At 35.4% G+C, this 23403-nt stretch overlaps 5 protein-coding genes across 9 annotated transcripts in view; 1 reads left to right on the top strand and 4 right to left on the bottom strand.

The window, feature by feature from the left end:
- The window catches only part of LOC122358576 (myelin-associated glycoprotein-like), a 6548-nt gene extending 4778 nt beyond the window's left edge, over positions 1-1770 (bottom strand). Inside the window, exons 1-2 of the mRNA XM_043258452.1 lie at positions 1515-1770; positions 1276-1383 (exon numbers count right to left, since the gene is read on the bottom strand). Coding sequence (XP_043114387.1) covers positions 1276-1336 — 61 coding nt within the window. The 5' untranslated portion in view covers positions 1337-1383; positions 1515-1770. The remainder of the gene's footprint in view (positions 1-1275; positions 1384-1514) is intronic.
- Positions 12-23403, top strand: mmp13b (matrix metallopeptidase 13b). The gene is made up of 11 exons (XM_043258449.1): positions 12-127; positions 19986-20135; positions 20220-20458; positions 20530-20678; positions 20788-20913; positions 21241-21396; positions 21482-21602; positions 21714-21847; positions 22548-22707; positions 22781-22884; positions 22995-23403. Exons 2-11 carry the CDS (start codon positions 20040-20042, stop codon positions 23093-23095), a joined length of 1386 nt encoding a protein of 461 aa, XP_043114384.1. The 5' UTR covers positions 12-127; positions 19986-20039; the 3' UTR covers positions 23096-23403.
- Positions 1905-4938, bottom strand: LOC122358577 (sialoadhesin-like). Its single transcript, XM_043258453.1, has 5 exons — positions 4027-4938; positions 3478-3762; positions 3096-3374; positions 2741-2831; positions 1905-2633 (listed from the first exon to the last, which is right to left on the bottom strand). The coding sequence occupies exons 1-5, from the start codon at positions 4244-4246 to the stop codon at positions 2522-2524; spliced, it is 987 nt and encodes a 328-aa protein (XP_043114388.1). The 5' UTR covers positions 4247-4938; the 3' UTR covers positions 1905-2521.
- Positions 5100-8172, bottom strand: tekt1 (tektin 1). Of its 2 annotated transcripts, none has more exons than XM_043258451.1 (8): positions 8097-8151; positions 7630-7840; positions 7292-7457; positions 7030-7158; positions 6626-6769; positions 6327-6552; positions 5680-5876; positions 5100-5494 (listed from the first exon to the last, which is right to left on the bottom strand). In XM_043258451.1, exons 2-8 carry the CDS (start codon positions 7817-7819, stop codon positions 5335-5337), a joined length of 1212 nt encoding a protein of 403 aa, XP_043114386.1. In that variant the 5' UTR covers positions 7820-7840; positions 8097-8151; the 3' UTR covers positions 5100-5334. The 2 variants fall into 2 exon arrangements, with proteins under 2 accessions (XP_043114386.1, XP_043114385.1); XM_043258450.1 differs by having other exon boundaries at positions 5103-5494; positions 7630-7825; positions 8097-8172.
- On the bottom strand, positions 8604-16996 carry inpp5ka (inositol polyphosphate-5-phosphatase Ka). 4 transcript variants are annotated; one of them, XM_043258445.1, is made up of 14 exons: positions 16851-16996; positions 16424-16550; positions 14416-14520; positions 14199-14307; positions 13330-13446; positions 13045-13220; positions 12813-12924; positions 12580-12689; positions 12145-12171; positions 10696-10900; positions 10475-10612; positions 10228-10311; positions 10023-10127; positions 8604-9780 (listed from the first exon to the last, which is right to left on the bottom strand). In XM_043258445.1, the coding sequence occupies exons 2-14, from the start codon at positions 16495-16497 to the stop codon at positions 9700-9702; spliced, it is 1443 nt and encodes a 480-aa protein (XP_043114380.1). In that variant the 5' UTR covers positions 16498-16550; positions 16851-16996; the 3' UTR covers positions 8604-9699. The 4 variants fall into 4 exon arrangements, with proteins under 4 accessions (XP_043114380.1, XP_043114381.1, XP_043114379.1 ...); XM_043258446.1 differs by having other exon boundaries at positions 16424-16547; XM_043258444.1 differs by having other exon boundaries at positions 16424-16511.

Genomic DNA, 23403 nt, shown 5'->3' with positions numbered 1-23403 from the left:
GTTAGGAAAGGTGGTTTGCAAATATACAAACATAGATGCATTCCCTTAAAAACAAAAGTAACGGTAATCCTCTGCATCTTCAGCGGCTCGGATGTTGGGAGTGAACGGCGACTGCTGAATGTTGCAGGTGAGGCCTGAGGAGTGAAATTATGAATGAAGGGGGCGTGGTTAGCTAGGAATAAAAGATCAATGGTAGGAACGAGAACGGCAGGTGTTTGTTTCTGGCCGGCGGAGCTCGACTGATACTTCGCCTGTTTGTTTTCGAGTGGTACGCAGGTGGATCTCTTCGGATCCGGGAGACGGGTATGACTCGATTTGAGATGGAGTCTTTTAAAATGTGGTGCGTTTTAGCAAGAATAAGGCGTTTTAATGTGTGCGTTTCAGTTCTACGGAACTTACGGCTCACAGGCGAGGGATTTGTACATGCCGTTTTGGATTCCTTACAAGGGTAGGGGTTCGACGTATTTTATGTTTTAATAGATGATGGTTGTTTAACTTTTTACTTAAAAGCATTGTACGATCTGTTTTAGCTCTACGGAGCCCATTTGTTGCACTTGTTTTACTTTGATTTTTTTAAATTTAATTTATTTAAAAAAAAAACCAAAAACATTTTATATATAAACTCACTTGTTTTGTTTTGGCATGGTTTGATGCTCAACTGCTGGATAAACTTTGTGTAAAGTGTCCCCTTGTGATTCAAGACCTTTTGTGATGCCATCAATAAATCCTGGGGATTTATCCACACAAACCTGATTCAGTGATTATCTGAAGGGGTGACCTGTTACCTTTTTACATCCAACAACTAAACACTTAGTTTAATTAGAGACATCTTGTCTAAACAGTAGTGAACTGATGAGCTCACTCAGGGCGGGGCTAAGCTAAGATGTCCTTGTCAATCAATTACTGTGGGAGGAGCTTGTGCAGAAGTATGTCATTATGCCAGGAATTTCAGAACAGCCTGATTTGAGAAGTTTAAAATGGGAATTCAACTTTTTTTTTTTTTTTTTTTTTTTCTTTAAATGTATTATCTTTTAAATAAGATGGCTGTGTACACATTTGTTCAGACAACTTGTAACGTGAATTTTACATCCGATGACCCCTTTAACTACATTTTATAACTATCAATACAAATTTGCAATGTGTATATTTTGCATCGTCATCCCGAGTAGCTTTTATCATAGTCATGGGTGACAAATGTGAAAAACAAATATAGCACTCGATCAAGAGGAATAATCGGATTCATTACAAGAAATGATTACAAGAGCCAGCACTCACGTAAAAGCTCACAGTTCGTCGTCGTAATGACAGTCAAGATGAACAGCAGCGTTTGCAACATATCAGACTAATGTGCTTAAAAACCGAAATAATCACTGGAAACTGGGTCTGTTAATAACACATGTCAATAAATGTTTTTAACTTTAAATGTAGTAATTGGGTAAACACTGAAAGGATAGGAAAACACTATGTATTTATAAAACCGTTGATGAGAAATGTACAAATAAATAATTGCTTACCCGCTACCTGAAGAGCTGAAATAAACCGACGTGACGGCAGTTCAGAGCAAATGGTCAATTTTTTTTTTTTTTTTTCTTGCTCTTCATCTGGTTCCTGTTTGAGGAACTTACTGTTACCATCAGATATTGTTGCACAATTTTATTATTACACAATATTTGGATTACACCACTAATGCTTATCCGTAAACTCACCAATCTAACACAGGAACATATTTAGCACTGAAATGATCAGCGTTATCTATGTTGATGATAAAAATGAATTAGGATCAGCATTCATAGATGTTCTGAACCCTGACAACACATGTCAGGTCGAAATCATACTGTAGATTTAATACTGTCACATGGAATCGATGTTAATGGTGTGTGTGTGTGTGTGTATGTATGTGTATATATATATCTCACCATATAGCTAAACAAATTTAATTCTACTCTGTTACAAGTACAGAACCATCACTTCTACCACAAAAGACTGCTTTGTAAGTTCTGTAATATAACAGAACCTATGCACTTTAGATATGGTAGCTGCTTTACACTTAAAGAAAATTAAGACCAAAAAAAGGAGCACAACTGGAGAAAAAAAAAACAAACTAAAGAGATTTTGTATTGCATCCTACAGAAAAAGCATTAAAAACTGTTAGATCGGATTACTTTTTGTCTCTTTTACAAGAAACAAACATAATCCCAGGTATTTATTCAATAGTGAGTAAATTATCGAAAAATAAAATATTACCAGGTGTTCACACTTTCCAACAGCATAGCAACTTTTTAAACGGGAGACAATTAATTAAATGACACACACCTGAACATAAAAACACAATTAACACGAGACAGAAACTAGGTCACACTGAGCACATGAGAAATGAAGAGAGACACAAAGAAAAAGTCCTTCATTTTGGAGATTTAGGATATTAGCTTGTGCTAACTGTTCCTTTGTACGGTACAGTGTAACAAAAGCCATGAACTCAATAAAAAAAAAGCTTTATTTCAGCTGTAACGTGTTGAGCAAATCACAGAAATCTCTCTGAAGACATTTTGATAGTCTCATACACCGATTCCTCTGTCTTTGTTGCAGCCATGTAGACACGGTTGTCAACTTTTCGTTTGTCTCTTTCTCTCCTCCTGTCAAAATGGTAAACGGTAAAATGTGTGGAAATAGTGACAAATGCAAACATTGAAACTGACAGTCAATGTGTATTTGTGAGGTTTTTTTTTTTTAAAGTTCTTACCCTAAGACGGCAATCAAACAGGAAGCAAAGACGACATTCAGGACAATGGAAAGGATGAACGATATCCAAGGGGTGGGAAAACTCCAGCTTACTAAGAAATGGCAAAAATAAGAGGAGAATAAAGAGACTTTTTGTATAAGAAGATTCAAAATTCTCAACTTTATTAATCTTTATTAATCCCAGGGGAAAATTGCTTGCCGTATTACAATTGCTCTCAAGAAAGGAAAGCATGAATAATTAATAATAGTAATAATAAAAGCTGATGTATACCTATATAACAAATTATGTATTAAAAAAACATGCTACAATAATGTAGAAATGTAAAATTCTTGTTACATGATTGCATCCCGTCTACCTTTGGGTTTTTCCGCCTGACTCTGCACTTGGATTTTCATTATTTCCTTCCCAATGGGATTTTCACTGACACAAACTGTAGAGCTGAGGTTTCCGAGACCAGCAACGGAAAAGTTTATGATGCTTATAGCGTTCTCTGCTGAAACAGCACTGTAACATTCAGTAACACCGTCCACCAGCCAGTGTATTTGGGGTAACGGCACACCGCTGCTGACACACACACAGCTCAGGTCATCGCCCCACACGAAACAGCAAGAGCTGTTCAGGATAATGGGGGCATCTGAAATGATGAATTAAGGAATTATGGCATTTCTTAGAATTGCTATCAGGGCAGTTTTGTCTGTAACGCTCTAGTGACGTACAGCAAGTGAAATGATACATACGTCTTACTTTGAGGATGACCGTACTTTCAGTCTGGACGTTTCCTTGAAAAATGACTCTGCAGGTGAGGTTAGTATTGTGGTGTTCAAACTTAGGATGGAAAGTCAATGTTGAAAACTCACGGCCAATCACACCTGAGGCGCTCCTGTCAATTTGATCAGGCTCAATCCCTGTCCACACAATATTTGCTTTGGGATTTGGGCAAAACCCTGGGACTGTGCATGATATCTTTGCTTGTTTTCCTTCTCTGAGCGCTGGGACGCTTATGGTTGGCTTCTCGGTGAGTTCTTAAAACAAAGTGATGTATTGAAATCAGAATTTCTGAAATGAAACATTCTATTATTTCATCATTTTAAATGGTTTCATGCACACCTGTTATCTTACACTGGTCAATGACCAACATAATGGTTAATTTGCATTAGTTTTTTTTATCTACAGGTGAATAGATATAAGATCTATAGTGCATTATGGATATAGAAATTTGAACAGAGTATTGAAATAGACCATAGTGTTTTTTATTAAAAAGGCATATAGACGAACCCACAACCAACCTTTCACAGTAACGTTTACCGCCTGAGGAAAGATATACACGTTTCCTTCTCCCCAGTCCAGTTTTAATCTGTATTCACCATCGGATTCAAACTGAACCAAGTCTTTCAGCAGAAAGCTGCACTCTCTCTGATTGTATTGGTTTTGTGGACGTCCTTTGAACCAGGTTATCCTAAAGGGATCTGAGACACTTTGAGGGACAGTGAAAACACACAACACCATGATGTACAAATTGGCCTCTCCGATAAAGTTGTTTTCTACAATGATGGAATAGTTATCAGTCGGACCATCGGGGTCTGAAATGAATCAAAATATTGTAGTTATGATCAATTTGATTCACTAAGCTGGAGCCTCTTCTTTATCTGAAACTTGATCTTGGTAATATTTTTCTAAATATTTTCAAAATGTCTCACTATACCAGCGACTCAAAGCAAAGGGAAAATATTATTTTTACATTATTAACATGGTTTATTATTTTGTTTTCAATTAATGCACCTAGTAATATTTCTCAACCCGGAGAAGCTAAATGTCGTAGATAAGGTACAGAAAACTCACCAAAACAGTCTATCGTTTGAACGACAGTCAAGATGAACAGCAATGTTTGTAGCATTTCTGACTAATGTAATGAGAAAGAAATCATGTCTATTAAATATGTCTATATATTTTATATATAAAAATGAAACAAAGTGAGGCTTCGGGCTTATTTGACGTTATTACTTACCAAAAAACAAAACCCTCAACAACTACACCTTTATTTCCACAATTGTTAAAATAGTTGCTTACCTAATATTTAAAGAGCTCGAATGACCCGATGTTACAGCGGTTTTTCATGCAACCTGTTTTTACTTGATCTGACTGATTTTCTCGAGTTTCAGAAGAACCTTATCATAAAGATATGTGTACTTGATAAGCCTCCCATCATTAAAACTAAATTAATACATAAACCAGTACTGATAGCACAGAAATAATTGTACCAAAAACAAATATCATCATTAATTATCATTTATTTAAATTTTTTGTATTATGAAGTATGATGATCAAGTTTTTTTTATTATAAATAATCCATATGTGTTTTAAGACAAGAACTAAGTAACTTGTGAGCCTTAGGATAGTATATATTTTTTTTATTTTACCTTTTGTATGTTTTTTTTTCTTTTACATATCAAACAGTCTCTTTGAATGATGGAATAAACAGACAAACCAAAGCAGATGGATGAGGAAACATCCCAGTTTTGAACCCATCAAAATGACACGGCATTATTTAAAGGAAACTCTTTTTTTAAAACACAATTAAATATACTAGGCCTTCTTCAGAAGTTGTGAATAACCACAGGCTGACGTAGCTGATGGCAGATCACCTCGTCTATGTACAGGGAGCTGGTCTTGACCTGGATCTCCTCCTCCAAGCTCAACTGGCGTCTTGCTAGAGCTTTCAGCTCCATCTCTGACAGTCTAAGTGCCTCAGTCAGCCTAGAGAAGAAACATAGAACGGTGCTTCTTCTTGGACACTTTGTGGTTCCATAGACTTCTATTACATTTATACTGACCAATATTTTCTATCAGCTAACCCTTACAGGAAACCTGCTTGCATTGCTACACTTACTGATAAATATCATTTACTATTTACTTTTTTTTTTTATTTTCCTTTCCCTTACCTCTCAATGTGGTTTGCGAGCTCCTTGACCTCTTTCAGCAGGCGGATTTGAGCAGGGTCATGGCAGAGCTCAACGTTGGGCCTCTGGCTGCGAGAGGACAGTCGAGTCTGAGCCACTTTGAGCGGAGCTTCTTTCTCTGCCACTGCCACTCGTAAAGACTCCAGATTTTTCTCTTGATTTGCTGTCTCCGCTAGCAGCTTTAAAAGAGAGCGCAGACATATTAAATGAGTCAAATTATGACCTAAAAAAAAAATAGAATGAAACCCTATAAAACGACCTGGTATGTTAAAGATTAAATCAAAACGGATCCTAAATACTCAATTAAATGCGAAACATATACATTTTTTACTTTAATTATGCAGATTATAATATGGTTAGTTACTAAGGATGCACAACAGGCTATGTATTGTTGTTGTTAAATATTATTATTTTAATTTAGCCACGACTCACTCAAAATTAATCTGGATTATTTAAAGGCTGAATAATATGTAATATAAAACAGATATAACAAATATATTATAAAAAAAAAAAAAAATTCAATATTTAATTTTAACAAATCTTAAAATATGTTTTTCATGATATACATTACATGTTGCTGTGCCTTAATCCACTTGTAGAAATGATTTTATATCACAAGTGCAACTGACCTCACTGAGCTGGCTCTCAAGCTGTGTTTTGGCAGTTTTGGCCTCCTCTATGCGGAGCTCAAAAGCTCTTCCCGCGGCCTCGTACTGTCTGCGCATGTCTGCAGCCGTCTGCTCCAGCAGGCTGTCCACGAGAGCTCTCAGAGAAAGAGAGTTGTTCTTCTCCTTCTCGGCTTTGCTTATGTTTAAGATGCAGAGGCTCTCCCACTCCTCAGGAGTCACTTCAGTTCTGGAAACGGTCCAAAAAAAACGTTCATATTTTGCTGTTTAGATGTAAATAGTATCACAGACACATTTCTTACCCAACACTGCTAAAATCTGCTAAATTCCCTCCTTTTACGCTGGGCGACGAATTGGTGAGAAGGGCACAGAAATCATCGATGCGCTCGGCCTGAAATTTGTCCTGCAAGTCCTTTTCCAGATAGTATTTCACTGAACGAATGAGCCTAAAAAAACATGAAAAATATGCATGTATACAACCAGAATTTTAATAACACAATGTACCAATAATGCAAGAGTTTATTGCCATCAGTAGGCAATATTATTTAGTATTTAATTATATTATCATCATCATAATTTAATGATTTATTTCATTCTTATTTATTTATGTTTACTGGTATGACAGATGCTTCTATGTGTTTTATAACTTGACCGCCTTAAGTTCGTCTCTGGATTCCCAAATGCGTCTCGTCACTGTCTCACTGACCTGATCTGCTCATTGATCTGCTCCAGTGTTCGCTGAAGCAGGACCATCACTCCTTCAATCACCTCCTTCTCCTTCAACAGCTCCTCTTCCACCTCATCATGCACAAGGTCAATCGCCACCCGCTTCTGTCTGTGGCACAGACGTAGTTCAAAAGGATGGCGTTTATTTGAAACGTAAACGTCTTTACATTTGGTTGCGTGAGTCAAGTAAAACCGATTTTGGTACATTGTCTTCTACTGCTGGCGCTCTACAGTGAAAGTACCTCTCAGCCAGACACTGCAAAGTCACTTGAAAAGGCTCAGAGCAGCTTTCTAAAGCCCTTTCCACGCGGCTCTTAAAAACGACGAGGGTCTCAATCTCCTGCACCATCTCCTCAAACTTCTGGTCCAGTTCCTGCTTCCAGTATTTGATGTCCTGGATTCTCTGCTCTGAGAAGAGAAGAATTGCATACACACGATTAATGAAATATCTGAAATAACCTCCTCATCTCATCGCTAAAATCTTTATGAGGTCAAGTATCATCTTGAACTTCCTGCAACTCTAATGCAAGGCCGTTAAACCTCTTCGCATCCTGTCACATGTGTTTGGCGTGTTACATACCCAGCTTATTTTGTGCGTCCTGTTGCATGCGCTTGGTAGATCTGTCACTCTCCTCTATGAGTCTTTGACACTCTGCTGTCAGTCTCTGTGAGAGTGATCGTTCAGCCTCCGAGCTCCTGAAATGCACCTGGTTTGCATGTTTCCACTCAGACGGCAGGAACTTCTCAGGGGGTCCCATCAGCCGAGACATTATTTTCTAATGAGAAAACGTCTGTTTTATGGTTACTGTACAACTAGACAAAACTGTAAATGGTTACAGCAACTGAATTAAAGCCATGCTGTTGCTAAAAGCGGCTGTCGTTAAATTATAATTCAGTTTAGAAATAGCGTTATCTGTCAGGGTTTCGGTTAACTGTTGTAAAACCTACTCTTTTGCCCATCAGCTCTCGTCTTAAACCGTCCATTCGGCGTTTTTAAACATTTAAAGAAGTGGGATTAAAACATTGAACGTAAATAAAGTGTCTTACCTTTCAGATATAAATGCTTATGTATAAACTCAATAAAACACGACCGCTGCTGACAATCTGCCGGCGAGTAGTAAACACTGTTACTATGGCAACGAAACGCTAGAGGGCGGCAGATTACATTTATTTTGTGACCCTGGGCAACAAAATAGACACGGGGTCGATTTTTAAGTCAGTTTATAACTTGCATAATCTAAAAGCTAAATAAATAAAGATGTGACACGACAATATTTGTCTGAGATACGGCTATTCAATCTGCAGGAGGAAAAAAAAGAGAAAAAATTGCGTTTAAAGCTATCCAAATAAAGTGCTAGCAATACACATTACTAATTAAAAATAAGTTTTGGATACATTTACAGTACACTAGGAAATTTACAAAACGTACTCCAGGGTCACATATGTCAACAAGACCTCTATCAGCCTTGTTGTCATTATTATTAGTAGTTAATTAGTCTATGAAAATATAAAGAAAAGTCTATGAGAATAATCAACACAGTCATTAAAACAATCTGTTTTCATTTTTTTATTTAAATAACATTTATTTCAAGTCATCAGTACGCATTTGTAGCCGTTTAGAAAATAAAAAGCTATTCATTTACAGGGAAATTAGTTTCTTAGTATTTTACCTTTTTATACATTATAATTTGATACAAACAGATTCTATTCATACATTAGCATTAGCCTAACATTATAACAAAAAACACATTCTTAAGCCAAGCGAGATCATGGTTTGACCAGTATGTTTAAGCATACAGTCTGCTTATAATTAACATGAAAGCAATATCAAACTGTACTGACCAAAAAACAATACACTTGCTCATTTCTGCATATCCTTCAGTTATTCACACTCAATTTCAGTGCGCCACAAATATTATTATAATACCATTTCAGCATTTCGCCATTTCAGTTATTGACATAAATAGAACCACAAAGTAAACATGTGCCATAAAAGTACTCAATTAAATTGTGCAAATGCAGCCTTTTCTTGACAGTGTAACAGACTGCATGAGTTTAAACGGAATGAGAAAACAAGGGCAATAGAAGCAGTAACCATAAACAACTCAAATTCTGCAGTACCGTAGACTAATAAAACATATTGTTTATATATATATATATATATATATATATATATATATATATATATATATATATATATATATATATATAAAATGTTAAATGATAAATGTATACTGAATGTTTTGAGAGAATGTGGTAATAGTAAGGCTGAGGTGTGAATTTATTAATTAAATAATTCAATAAAATACATTACTGGTATGTGACATCCTTTTTTGAAAGACTTTTTTAGAATTGACTTCAACAATTACAGTACAAATTTAAATGTGCTTGCTTGAGATCTATTTGGGACTGGCCCCATCAACTGGCTGCAATTAAAAATATACTGGCTGTAATTCTAATAATATTTCTTTGATTAAAAAAAAAAAACAAAAAAAAACGAAACAAACAAAAACACTATATCACATACCAGTAAAAACTCTAAATCGATTTTGGGTTAAAATTGCACTTGCTTGAATGCACAGGTATGTTTGGTAAGATATCTGAGCTGCATATGACCGTGTATAAACCAAGGAGCACTTTAAACCTGGTCTTAACTGGCTACTGTTTCATCTAGTCCGTTGATATTTTCAGGCACTAAACCCTCTTCAATCGCCACTCTGGATTCCTGCACCTTTAAATCAATTGGAAAACAATAGAAAACCCTTCAAAAGCCATAATAGTGATATATTTATTCATAAAACTATTATAATGTACTATACTATCTGTACTATCTCTCTATAAATGCATAATATATATAAAATATACTGTCTATATATACTCTATAATCTCTATATACATACACACACATATATATGTACCTCTCTCTCTTATATATGATAAATGCATGTAATATTAAAGCAAAATATTACTCACCTTAAAAGGTTGACTAATACCCACAATGCACTGCAAGTTGCTGCTGTAATAGCCCAGCATACATTCTCCCCCAAGAACAGGAATTTCATCTTTGTTCACATAAACCTGTGATCAGAAAAATTACAATTTGCTGCTCGGTTGCTTATGTGACAAAAACAAATTATTAGACAACTTTAGAGAAAGGTAGATAGCAAATGTTGCATACTTGAAAGAGCTCATCACTGAAAGACACCTGGTCATCCTTCACCCAGGTGTACGTGACATAGTCCGAAACGCTTTTAAAACCAACCTGTGAAGTGACAAGCACTACGTCAACAACACCCTGGATAATATTAGTTCACAGTACAGTATTTCACTACTGTAACCACACACGATTATACAGTTGGTTCTATTTTATTATTTTTGGCCTGTGACCTTATCAGAACAGACCAGATTTTGGGAACCTCTCTTACCTTATATAAACCGATCCAATCCCAGGCACTGGAGGGAAAGGACTGTAGAGGGCTGTAAGTTATGAGGGCGTCAAAATCGGCGCTCCACTCTCCCTCAGCGCACACCTGCACCAATGGAGTCTTGTACATCTTTCTCAGCTGGTGTTAAAGAAACAAATATTCATTCTTGTAGCATTTTATAGAACAATAATGGCTATTATGTTAGCCAAACTCCTCCCTACCTCTAATTGGAAGATGCTGATGACAGGCTTATGGTCGCTGATGCCGTACTCCATTTTACTTGTGTAATACTCCTGGCTCAGTTTTAGAGGAAACTCGTTTTTATGTTGCTCCTCTTGATCTTCATTGGCGTCCTCTGACGGCGAGGACTCGGGCTTCACTGTCCAAAGAATCCTGTCACACCACGCAGGCTTGCGCTTCTTACCACTAGTCAGTCACACAGAGTGGAAAATGGTTAAATCGGTTAAGAACATATCGTGAAGTTAGTCGGTTTGAAGCTCTTTTCAGGAATTGTACTGCTTTTAATTTTGAAGATCATTGGCATGTCTTTCTTTATGGTCATCACTCATTTTGTGAATTCATGTGGCATGCTTTATGTCCTGAACTTCTCACACCAAATACACCAAGGACAAACACACGGCATATACAGCAGGTCTCTCTGTACATGTGAAAACTGATCTAAAACGGTGCTTTTTTTTAAACCAAAGTAATCTAAGAAGTAATTTCAATAAAAATTAAAATATTTCTGGTATAATAGAAAGTATATAAAACATAATTATTTAAAAAAATTTTTTTCATAAAATCTTTAAAATTTGATACCAAGTAAGAATATTTGTAAATAAAGTTTAGGGTCATTAATTTTAAAATAAAATTTCTGAAAGATCATGTGATCACAGGAATAAATTTAATTTTAAACTATTTTAAAATACAGTTTAATGATCAAATGTCAAAATATCGAAATTATTTTTGATCAAATGAATAGATCTTTGGTGAGTAAACTTCTAAAATTCTAAAAAAAAAAAAAAAAAGGGATATACACACATATATATATATATATATATATATATATATTTTTGCACACAAGACACACACACACACACACACACTAAATATTTCCGAAAGCTATAAGAGTAGGACCATATTTAAAAAGTGTGAAAACAATATAAGTCCTTCAGTGTCTGTGATGTGAGTTTATTTATGCAGCATTTCTTTTTGGACGCCGTAAATACATCCTGTAGGTCAAATAGCATTTTCACCAAGCAAGCCAAGTCGTCCACATGCTTTATGACCACGTACTGTATGTTGCAAAGATCTGAACAGCTACTAGACCCTCAACACAGAAAAACGGTTGATTTATACTTAAAGAGCCAAGCTCTTTGCAGCACACAACACTAACTGTATCGAAACACAGGCCAGATCTATACGGATGTTATTTATTGATTATTTATGATGCATCATGGATAAATCGGTGTTACAGAACGGGATAGAGGCACACAATGTATTGGTCTGGATTAAAATGTGAAGGAGGTAACTAAGTTCTAGGGCAAAGAAAAAGGCTTTCCGCTGCTTGGCAGAAGCACTACAAACAGGGAAAGGAAAGCTGGTGGAATGCTAGACAAGCAGGGCATGAAGGTTCAACTGAAGAAGCACATGGGAATTTTAAAGCTTACTTAAACCCAAACCATGTCTTCTGTACCCTGCAGGAGTGAAAAAGAGCATGTGTGAACATCCTCCTTCAGGAGGAGCTGCGAGAGATATCACGATTGCTATTCAGGACATGTACTGGAATTAATGGCAACATGAAAACCATTTTCATTTCACAATACAAATATATGTTTGAGTAAAAAAAAAAAAAAAAAAAAAAAAGCAGTACTTGATTTTATCCATTAGATACGGGCTGAGTTGTGAAGTGTTTTGTTTTTTTTTATTACAAATGTGGTAGAAATTTGAAAGGCATTGCATTTTAATTAACTTTTTTTCTGGAAAAATGTGCAACAGTTAATCTTTCACAGTAAGACCATGAATGTGCAATAAAACTAATTCTTATTAACTGCCAATGCCTATAAAGCACAGCAGGATGTACTGTAATAAGTTGAGTCATTTACCTTGTGTCATAGTCATCGGAGTTCAAATCGAATTTATAGGTGGGCTGAAAGTCTAGAGGCCCCTCTTCAAACTTCCTCAAAGTAGCTTCCTTCTGCTTCATCATGGTGAGCTGGTGAGACATTGACAAGCACAGACACGAACTAACATCATCGCATGAATTAAGCGAGATACTAATTCTAGATTGCAAATATACGATTCATATGTTGTATTTTTGATCAGTATGAATCAGTACCTGATCTTTAGGCCAGAGAAGATTATAACGCTGGCTGGTGATGCAGTTCCTTACAAACAGCATCCCGTGGTCCTCGATGCGAAAATTCAAATCCCCAAACCAGAACACCGCCCTAGAACGCATACGAGATAAAGAAAAATGTACGTAAACGATAAGGAACACAGAACACAATCAGCCAAATTGAATAATTCACAGAAGACCGTCATGTGGGTGTTATTTATGACCGACTGACTTGTGATCCAAAATGCATGGCGTGTTTTTGCTGTCAAAGGTCTGAGCGTTTAGAATATACTCAAACTCATCCACCCGCTGAGAGGCGTAGTTCATGTGGGCGGTCAGGTGACAGTTCAAGAAGCAGAGCATGTGACCGTAGAAGGACAGACGGATGGACACGCCACCTTTATTACCCTTTGATTTAGGGAAAAATAAGATTCATTTTCCTGCACAGCAAATTTTGGTTAAATCTGCATAAGGTTTCTTAAAAGATGCTCTCAAAACTGCATTTCTATGCTCTTACCCAGTAGCCGTAGAGTCCTGTGCGGGTGTAAGTGACCTGAATGTCTCTGATAAAGGGGACATGCTCCAGCTTGGAAAAGAAAAGCAAGAGCAGACCTTGCATCCGTATGGAGGACACCTGAATGAGCCGCAATAAATACATTCATGTAATTGAATAAAATATTTAAATTATATAAAACATGTCAATTATAATAGAGTTAATAAAGGACAAATTTAATTAGTTCATGGCAAGACTTTATTTCAAGGACCAAAATTCACTATTAAATAGCATATTAGCTGTTTATTAGTATTTATAAAGCACATTTTAAATGCCTTATTCCACATGAACATATTTTAGATCCCTGAATTCCACCTCATACCTAAACTACACAAGTACCTTATTGATTATCACTAAGCAGAAAATTATAGCTTATTATAGCAAAAGCCATAGTTAACAGTATGTATATTATAATGAAAAAAAGTATAAATGTGAAATGTAAATTACTTAAATTCATTTAAACAAAAAATTACACACACACACATATATATATATATATATATATATATATATTTTTTTTTACATATATTTAAATGGTTATGTTATTAAAAATATACATTTTAATATATTATAAACATTACTTATATTATAAATGTATATCATTTTAAAAATTACATTTGTAAAGTTCATCAAGTAAAAAGTTATAGTTAAGGAAAATTATAGCTTATTATAGCAATTATATTTTATTATATATATATATATATATATATATATATATATATATATATATATATATATATATATATATATATATCTAATCCACTGGTTCACAGCAAATATCACATAATTAAAATGATAATAAACAAAAGCACATTTTGGATTTGAGTCAGCACCTTGATATAACCCAACAGAGCCAGCGAGTTCATGAAGAGGTGACTCCAGGAATCCTCGAAGGCCAAATCTGTGACAAACTTGAGAGGGGCAGCCTTCACCTCCTGCAGCCTGAACAAAAGCAGCATCACAAACGTTAGGACACTCAGACCGCATGCTTCTGAGGTATGATAATTCATTATTTACTTTACGGTCGGTCTCTCAAATACCGAAACTCACCCGATCACATAGAGGTCGGGTTTCTTCGGGGAGCTGAGCTGAAGCAGAGAGTTCACATCGTCAGGAGGCTCAGCTGTGGCCACGTTCCACGTGACGACATACAGCCTGTGGGTATAAGAAAGAGAGACTCAGTTCAATAAAATAATAGTTCTGCTTGTGTAACTCTGCCCAGATTAACAATACAACCAATTGAAGAAATTCTTAGCTTAGCACGCTGCAGTTTACCATCTACAACAGCTCAACCCGTTTAACCACGTTAAAGAACCACGGGCTAACATCTAAGGTTTAAAATGTTTCATCGCTAACTTAAATATACCAAAACTTTGATTTCTTTGGAAAAGCAGATAGAAAGCTAGACCAAACTAGACACCTGCAGTCAGGTTTAAATCTGCCAGATTTGACAACAAGAGAAGTGAAAGACTGAACTGGTCTTTCTTAGGTCGGCCCGCAATCTGCCTGCAGATCAAAAAAAGCCTCAACTACTGTTTTAGCCACTTGGGTCCAGATCATCCACGCAGGTCATGAGCATAACCAGACGCTGTCGTACATACAGACGGCTGTTGGTGGACACTGCGTCGATGCTGGCCAGGCTGTCAGAGCGTGATTCAGAGGTTTCCTCCATGCTGAACGATCACGTGAAAAAAAAACCTTGATGGATATTTCGTCTTGAAATCCAGGGAAGCAAAGTCAGTTGTTCTAACAATTAATAATACAGTTAAATGTGTGATATAGGCTGTAGGGGAAGGTAAAAGGGGGCTGTAGTGTAGGCGGACTTTTAGATTGAGAGATTATAATCCTAATCTGGTTTAATAAGGGCCTACGTGACCCACCAACACAATCAATAAAAACTACAAAAGTGTACCTAAACATGCCATTTACGCATTACATTCACTTTTAGGAATAAATGGCAAATTAAACATCAATACTAATTTCTGATATTAATTATAATAATATGTGATAAAATTTATTATATATTTATTTTATGTAATTATATATTGTGACAATACATACATTATATATATATATATATATATATATATATATATATATATATATATATATATTCATTTATTTTATTTTTATATTTATTTATTTTTTTACATACCAAGCTTACATACAAGTGTTAATAATTGACACAAAATAAGAGCAATCATTGCACTGTCCTAAATAACCTATTTCACATAACAGATGTTTATGCAAGACAAAATCATAACTGAATTGCTAAAAATTACCCCATTCAAAAGTTTACATAATATGCAAAATAGGAAAATATTTGAATACGTGTAATTTCCTGGATGATCCACAACTGTTTTTATATTTTGTGAGTCCTTTGCTCCTGCACATCCTTTAGTTTTCCAGCATGAAAAAAATTGCTGTGAAATAGCTTATTGAGGATAATACTGATTAAAAAAAATAACATGCCTTTTTTTATGATCCCTCTTATTGTATTTCAATTAGTATGTAAACTTATGAGCACAACTGTACACACAAACAAAGTATAAAAAAATATATTTTAGTTTTTTACTTCATAGATATTTATTAGAGGCCAAAATATGAAACCGTAAAACAGTTTGTTTTTTCTTAAACCACCGAAATCCCCCACATGAACAGAAACCTGTTGTATAACCAAAGTGTGTTAGGGAAGCTAATCCCAACGTGCTTATCCCTGCTTCGTGGATTCACCATTTCAGCAAACAAGAGACTAAACTGTTCACCTTCTAGAATTCAGGATGTCGAAACAGAAAAAGCGCTTTAGCTCTTGATTCGACCCCCTTGTGACAAACTTACAACACATGTTTGTGCTCCACGAGAAGAAAATCTGTGCCGAAAACTGTATAGCAATATCTCCACACTGACAATGAGAGAATATGTTAAACATTTCAAACATTTTATGGGAAAATGGAGTGATTGTTGGTCACTGTTGTGGTTCGTCATAGTAAAATGCGATATTAGTAATTCAGAATAAGAAAGCGCACATGCTTAATAACATAGTAGGTGGGATATCTACCCAAAAGTGTCCATCGTACTGCCTTTCTGCTCCAGACTGACAGAATTCAAAGCCTGTGACAAATCGTCCTCCATCCTCTCCAACCAACCTGTCAAACACACGAGCACGTGCTTTTCTCAGGAACCTGCTTTGCATCAAAATACATCACAAATAAATCCAATGAAAGTTAATATTAAAAGCGCAGATGCAACACTGTTGATGCAACACGTTTAAAACAACTCATACTGTACATAATAACAAAAACTGAGCGTTTAAATATAGGGTATGACGTTAGGATTATAGTCAGCGTCAAGATCATTTTGCATGAAATACACTCAGTAATGTTACAGATTTTAAGGCACCGCTTCTCATCTGAAATGCCAAAAATGATGAAACGTATTAATGCGACAATCTAAGATGAATATGTTCAGAACAGCATTCAGACTACCTGCAAAACCTTGTTGTCTTCGCTTCCGCAGTCTCAACGTCTCTGTGGTGTTAAACAATTAGTGGAGACAAAAATATCTCGTAACATCACTGGCTGTGCTCTGTATTTACATGAGAGAGGGAGCGTGAACCTACACGCAAACTCCGCTCAGCAGTAAGCGACTGCTGGAAACAAAATAAAAGTCCCGGGGGCGCTACTCATGGGAGCTACCGCAGTTTTTTACTGTAGTTAAAATTAAAAGTTTGCCATATATACAACTAAATATTTATACTTTACCTTTAACTTTTTATATTTTATATGTAGCATAATCATGATCTTAGGACATTTTACGTCATTTTATTTAGCTTAAAAATTTTATTATTTTTGTAAACAAATTTATTTTGTCTGTAAGGCAGCGCCCTGTTTTTTTTTTTTTTTTTATTTAAACGTTAACCGTTTAAAAATGTACATTTTAGCTGGTCTGCCTCAGTTGTTTAACAGTGCTCGTCAATGTCAAAATTATTGAAATGGCCTATCAATTATTTCATAAAAAGAGCGAGCGTTTACGTGCCGGTTTAGAAAGAGAACAAGGTAAGATTGAAGCAGAGAATCATTTAATATTTGACAACTTGTTATGACAGAAATGTTAAATATAGGTTCATTTATTAATGATTTATAATTTACTAATCACAAAAAGTAAGACAATAGAAACGTTTTGAGTTTTCAACGTAGCTGGCATACGAATAAATGTGAATGTGTGCATATTTTAAAATATTGTTTGCAAATAGGCTAGTAACGTTACAGAAACGATTACTTCCTAGCTAGAATTATTTCAAGAATGACTTTATTTTTCTTTCACTTTTTACTTTTTGACAATGTTGCCATAAAGTCAGCAATTTAATCATTTCCAGCAAATAACACTTTAATCCTAAGCGGGTGTGGTTCCTTTTCCATTTAGTACTGGCAGCTGTTCCTAACATCCCCTTTCTCAAACATCATCATCCCTGCAGATGTCTGACATGATCCACAATTTCAACCTGGGAAGTTCCGTTTGGTCTCATTTTGACATGATTCACACTCGCTCGGGCATTTTTGTACATATTTACAGTTCTGTTATTTACAGTCCTGCCATCATTGCTAATTTTGAAAAAATGTATTGCATTGCATCATAGACATAATGTCATTTAGAGACAGAGAGCATCATAATGCATTTTTAGCCTGCTTTAAGGTCTTAAAATAGACCTTAAAGCAGGATGTCAGGTTTCTACTTTTTCCACTGAAGTACCTGATCTCAGCTTCTGGATGAGGCCCATCAGCTGAGATCATAGGAGCTCATTACATCTCTTATGTTGTTACAGCCTGTAGATTTTGGCCCCAAGTTTTGATAGGTTTGAATTGCATGCATTTCTGTTCTGTTTTTTTTGTATATGTCTCTCTGATGAGCAAATAGAATTTAAATCTTTATGGTCTACACAAAAATAACCTGAAATTAATATATGATTTGTAATTAATTTAACATGACTAACTGCTTACATCATATATATATATATATATATATATATATATATATATATATATATATATATATATATATATATATATATATATATATATATATATATACTGTATATGTATGTGAACAAATAATACATATACCTTCTAATATCCATAACAGAAATTTTAATATTTCAAGCTTACAAGCTAAAAAAAGAAACAATACAAAAAAAACTTACAATACAATGGCTTGAAATTACTATTCACATTCTGTTAGCTCAAGATATTTTGTTTTTGCTCTCAGGACAACAAAAGAGATGAGATGAGGCCCACAGTGCTCATTTTTACATACCTGCCTAATCACCTTAAATTGTGAGAGCTACTACTGAAAACACACCTTATTACATATTTCGAAGTTGTTTTCTGCACATCATTATGTCTCTGTCGTAGCAAGCGCTTTTGGCCAGTGATTTTATTTATAAACCTCGTGTAAAATCAGTGTTATTAGAAAGCTAGACACTTGTCTGTTTAATAATGTGTACTTTACAAAGGCGTGGACAGCAAAGTCATATTGTAAGAATTCTGTCACTCTGTTGCTTTGTTATACAGTATATGGGTGACAGCTGCCATTAAGAGGACATGTCTGCTCTTGCAGCCCTGAAAATATTTGGCTCTTTGTGTCTCATGGGCTTTGTACATCTTAGTGCTATTTTGTTTTCTTAATACAGGCTAATTTATATACGTTTAAAGGTCATTTAACGTCCATTATTGTACAGTGCCTTTGCCTTCTAAGTGGGTTCAGGCTGCACCACAGAAAAACCAACAGATTAACTGCGTTTCATGTGATGACGCAGCAAAGCTGCAAAAAGCCCCTAACAGCTGTGCAAAGCATGCAGAGCATTTTGTTTTTGACCAAACAATAGACCTTATTCGGTCAGTTTTTGACAGGAAGTGAAATATGGTTGTGAATAAAAGTGCTGTGAGTTGTATTGTTTATTTATATGTCATTAACATACCAGTTGTTCAGCTGACAAAACATCTTTCCCAAAAAAAAAAAGCAGACAGAACTCCACAGTTAATTTTAATATATTTAAGACAATTTAAATACAAATCTATTCCTGAAATGACAAAACTGAATAAAATAATTAATTTGTGTGCATACTTTAGACCCTATACTTCCTAAATGTCCTCTGTCTTAATGTCTGTACAGGTTTAAAAGTCATATGCCAGGTCTTAGTCAAAAATGAATGTCTATGATTCATAATACAGAAGTCTGGAAATATTAATAGTCACCTTGAAATGAGGCCAAGGGAGTTGGCATTTGCCACCTTTTTACGCCTAAAAATAGATTTCTTGTGTATTTTTTAAACCAGACTTGAGCAAGAGGTATGTTGTACCAGGGCTTCTAAAATGCTAAAATCACACAAGAAAAATCAAAACAAGAAGTACTAACATGACTTTATAACCTTTCATTACTCATGTCCTGTACCAAAATGAGTCAACAAGTCATTTCCAGCCAAAAGTAGCTCCTCAGCAGTGATATCACTGCTCCCTCAGGTGTCCTAAAAGCAGTTTTTAACCACACTCTGCTGGATGTGGGCTTAGAGGAAGTGTGGATTGACCAAGGTACTTTTTACATGAATCACAAACAATTTTTGACAGGACGGAGCGCTATAAAAATCCCGGTCAGACCGAGCAGAACATCATCCGTTCAGCATGGAGCTCACAGCATTGGTATTGTTGGTGATCGCAGCGCACGCTTTAGCAAAACCTATTGCGACGGAGGAGGAAGGCAAGTTGTTATTAGCAGAGGTATGAAGGTTATTTTTCTTTAAAATGTTATAAAACATCTTAATGTGTTTTTTATTCATTCATTCGTTTGTTTGTTTTTTGCAGAAATATCTTCGGAGGTACTATGACATGCCAGCTGGTCTCCAGGGAAACAGAAAAGACTCTGATCTCCTGCACCAGAAGATTCGAGAGATGCAAGCGTTCTTCAAGTTGGAAGTGACGGGAAAGTTGGACGACAACACCTTGGAGGTGATGGAAATGGCTCGCTGTGGAGTTCCAGACGTGGCTGAATATAATCATTTTCCACGAGACCTCAAATGGAAAACCATGAATGTGACCTTCAGGTTTGTGTTTGTACATTGAATCGAATATGGTAAAGTCAAATACGGTATAGTCATCCGGCCTTTGTTTACAGGATTCTGAACTACACTCCTGACCTGAAGAAGGCGGATGTGGACAAAGCCATTCGAGATGCTTTAGCCGTCTGGAGCAAGGTGACGCCACTGAGGTTTAAGAGACTGCGTGAAGGAAATGCTGATATCATGATCAGCTTTGGAGCGAACGGTAGGCTAGTAGGGTTTTTATGATTCATCGAAGTGAGAACAGAATGCAGGATATTTCTTTTTGGTTCTCTTTCTGTCAATCACCATCATGTTTTGTATGCATATAACAGAGCACGGAGACTTCAACCCGTTTGATGGACCCGATGGGCTTCTTGCTCATGCTTATCCGCCTGGAAACGGCATTGGTGGAGATACACACTTCGATGAAGATGAAACATGGACCAAAGACTTTCACGGTACAAAAAATATATAAATACGGTCCCTTTCACTCTCAAAGAGTGCATTTAGTAGATCAAAAGTACAATAAAGCCAGCGAAGTATTATTGCAGTTTTCTATTTGCAGTTTTCTATTTTCTATTTGATGCAAAGCTGAATTTTCAGCATCATTACTCCACTCTTCGGTATCACGTGATTCTTCGCAAATCATTCTAATATGCTGATTTGGTGCTAAAGTAAAAATAGCCTTTATTTAAAAAAATGTCTTTTTATCATTTTTGATCAGCTTAATGCATCCTTGCTTATTGTAATGATTCATTTATAGTGTTTTTTCATGTTTTTGGCAGCATTTAATCTATACTTGGTTGCGGCCCACGAATTCGGTCATGCTCTCGGTATGGCCCACTCCTCTGACCCAGGGTCACTGATGTACCCGGTGTACTCCTACGGCAGGGGTTACCCTCTGTCTGAGGATGACATTAAGGGAATCCAGGCTCTCTATGGTGAGTAATGTATCATTTTCATCAAAAGATCATTCTAGCAGGCTTCATAGTCCTGATTCAGCCTTTACTTTTGGATTAATTGCAGGTGAAAACCCAGACCATGGAAGAGTCAAGCCTAAACCAGACGCTCCAACCAAGTGTGACCCTGAACTGAGTTTTGATGCCGTCACTGAACTCCGTGGAGAGACAATCATTTTCAAAGACAGGTGCAAAAATAGTGCATGGTTCATTGTTGTGATTAAACTATTTTTAAACTCTTATACAATGTATTATTTCCTAATACGGTTTCTTTTTTTGTTGATTCTTCTTTTTGGCAGGTTTTACTGGCGGCTACATCCACAAATGCCTGAGCCTGAGCAAACTCTTATTAAAAGTACCTGGCCTGAATTACCAAACCAAGTAGATGCTGCCTATGAGAACCCAGATAAAGATATTGTCATCATATTCAGTGGTTAGTTTTGAGATTTAAATGTCAAATTATTAGATATGTTATTTTATGCTTACTTTGTTTTGAAAAAGTTGTCTTTACCAACACTTATTTATATACTATTGTATTATTTAATCTTATTTTAAATTAGCTTCTATTTTCTTTTCATTTTCTGCTTTCATTTGAATGATTTATCTATTATTCAATTTATTTCAAGTTACTAAATTATTATGTTGTATTTTTGTAATTTTTATTATTATGTATTTAGTTTTATTATTAAGAGTATATGAAAAGTAGTAGAATTAGCAACATTTTAATTTATTTAAAATGTTTATTTTATTTTAAATAATGATTTTTTTATGTTTTTAGTTTTGGCTAATGTTGAATTTATTTAATTAAATTATTATTTTATTTCAGGTAGTAGCCAATGTAACATTCCTTAGCTGCAATTTAATAATTGAACTAATTATTGTAATTATTATAAATTATTATAATTATTACTATAACTAAAGTTAAAATTGTCGCATTTTAACAAATTGTAAAATGAAAAGCTAATTGTAAATAATAACAAATACTGTAAAAGGTATGTTTTTAATCTGCTTTTCATATTCATTTTATCATATCACTTTTGAATTGTTTTACTTTTAGTAAAAAAAGGTTTAACACTTACAGATTTTAGTTTAATTAACCAAAAATTATTTTTATGACTGAAAAAATATTACAGGTATCAGAATGTGGGCCCTCTATGGCTACAATCTGGTTGAGGGCTATCCAAAATACATCCACAAACTTGGTCTCCCGAAGACCGTCCGCAAAATAGATGCAGCAGTTAACATCCGAGAAACGGGCAAGACTCTCCTTTTCGCCGATGAAGAATACTGGAGGTATGGAAAACTTCCAAATATTTAATCGCATTTTGAGTTTTTCAAACTAACGTGAGCCGCATGTCTTCTCCAGTTATGATGAGGAGAAAGGCACCATGGACAGTGGATACCCACGATCCATTGAGAAAGACTTTCCTGGAATAGGAGACGAAGTGGATGCTGCAGCGTATCATTATGGTACGCGTAAATTAATAATGTTGCACAACTTTCTTATTGTATCAGATAATGTATATGATTGTATTCGCATGCTTGAATAAAACTAATTGTTACTTCTATTTTTTTAACAGGATATTTGTACTTCTATCGTGATCACATGCAGTTTGAGTACAGTTACAGCTCTCGGAAAGTCATGCGTATCATGAGGGCCAACTCCATACTGAACTGTTGAGCGCTTGTGATGTGGCTGTGCCATAAATCATTATCAACTGCTGTGAAAATGAGCAATTATTTTTATTAATTTTTCACTACTGAGCTGGTAAATCAGTAGGTCTCCATTCTTTTAAAAATGTATTTATAGACCACGATTCAGGGATCACGTCTGGGATATTTTGGCAAAAATTAATTTCTGTATGACTGTGTATGTGTATGCATCCAATGGGAAGCAAAGAAATATATATTGATTGAACTGAAGACTGTAAATGTGTTGTGACCTCTCCGGTACTACTGTTAAAAAATAAACAGAAAAATACTTATGAA

Source organism: Puntigrus tetrazona, chromosome 15 (genome assembly GCF_018831695.1).
Source record: "Puntigrus tetrazona isolate hp1 chromosome 15, ASM1883169v1, whole genome shotgun sequence".
NCBI lineage: Eukaryota > Metazoa > Chordata > Actinopteri > Cypriniformes > Cyprinidae > Puntigrus > Puntigrus tetrazona.
This window is presented reverse-complemented; position numbering and strand designations above follow the sequence as displayed.

Coding starts and splice junctions, on each gene's coding strand:
- inpp5ka (XM_043258445.1), bottom strand. CDS start 16,497: ATGGAGGACGATTTGTCACAGGCTTTGAATTCTGTCAGTCTGGAGCAG. Junction 13,447..14,198: donor CTCTGTTGGGTTATATCAAG/GTGCTGACTCAA, acceptor CGGCTCATTCAG/GTGTCCTCCATACGGATGCA. Junction 10,613..10,695: donor TCAGCATCTTCCAATTAGAG/GTAGGGAGGAGT, acceptor CTTTAACACCAG/CTGAGAAAGATGTACAAGAC.
- LOC122358577 (XM_043258453.1), bottom strand. CDS start 4,246: ATGGTGTTGTGTGTTTTCACTGTCCCTCAAAGTGTCTCAGATCCCTTT. Junction 3,763..4,026: donor GGTAAACGTTACTGTGAAAG/GTTGGTTGTGGG, acceptor CTTTGTTTTAAG/AACTCACCGAGAAGCCAACC. Junction 2,634..2,740: donor TGTTTGATTGCCGTCTTAGG/GTAAGAACTTTA, acceptor CCATTTTGACAG/GAGGAGAGAAAGAGACAAAC.
- tekt1 (XM_043258450.1), bottom strand. CDS start 7,819: ATGTCTCGGCTGATGGGACCCCCTGAGAAGTTCCTGCCGTCTGAGTGG. Junction 7,159..7,291: donor TTGCAGTGTCTGGCTGAGAG/GTACTTTCACTG, acceptor TCTGTGCCACAG/ACAGAAGCGGGTGGCGATTG. Junction 6,770..7,029: donor CAGATCAATGAGCAGATCAG/GTCAGTGAGACA, acceptor ATGTTTTTTTAG/GCTCATTCGTTCAGTGAAAT.
- mmp13b (XM_043258449.1), top strand. CDS start 20,040: ATGGAGCTCACAGCATTGGTATTGTTGGTGATCGCAGCGCACGCTTTA. Junction 20,136..20,219: donor GCAAGTTGTTATTAGCAGAG/GTATGAAGGTTA, acceptor TGTTTTTTGCAG/AAATATCTTCGGAGGTACTA. Junction 22,708..22,780: donor GCCGATGAAGAATACTGGAG/GTATGGAAAACT, acceptor TGTCTTCTCCAG/TTATGATGAGGAGAAAGGCA.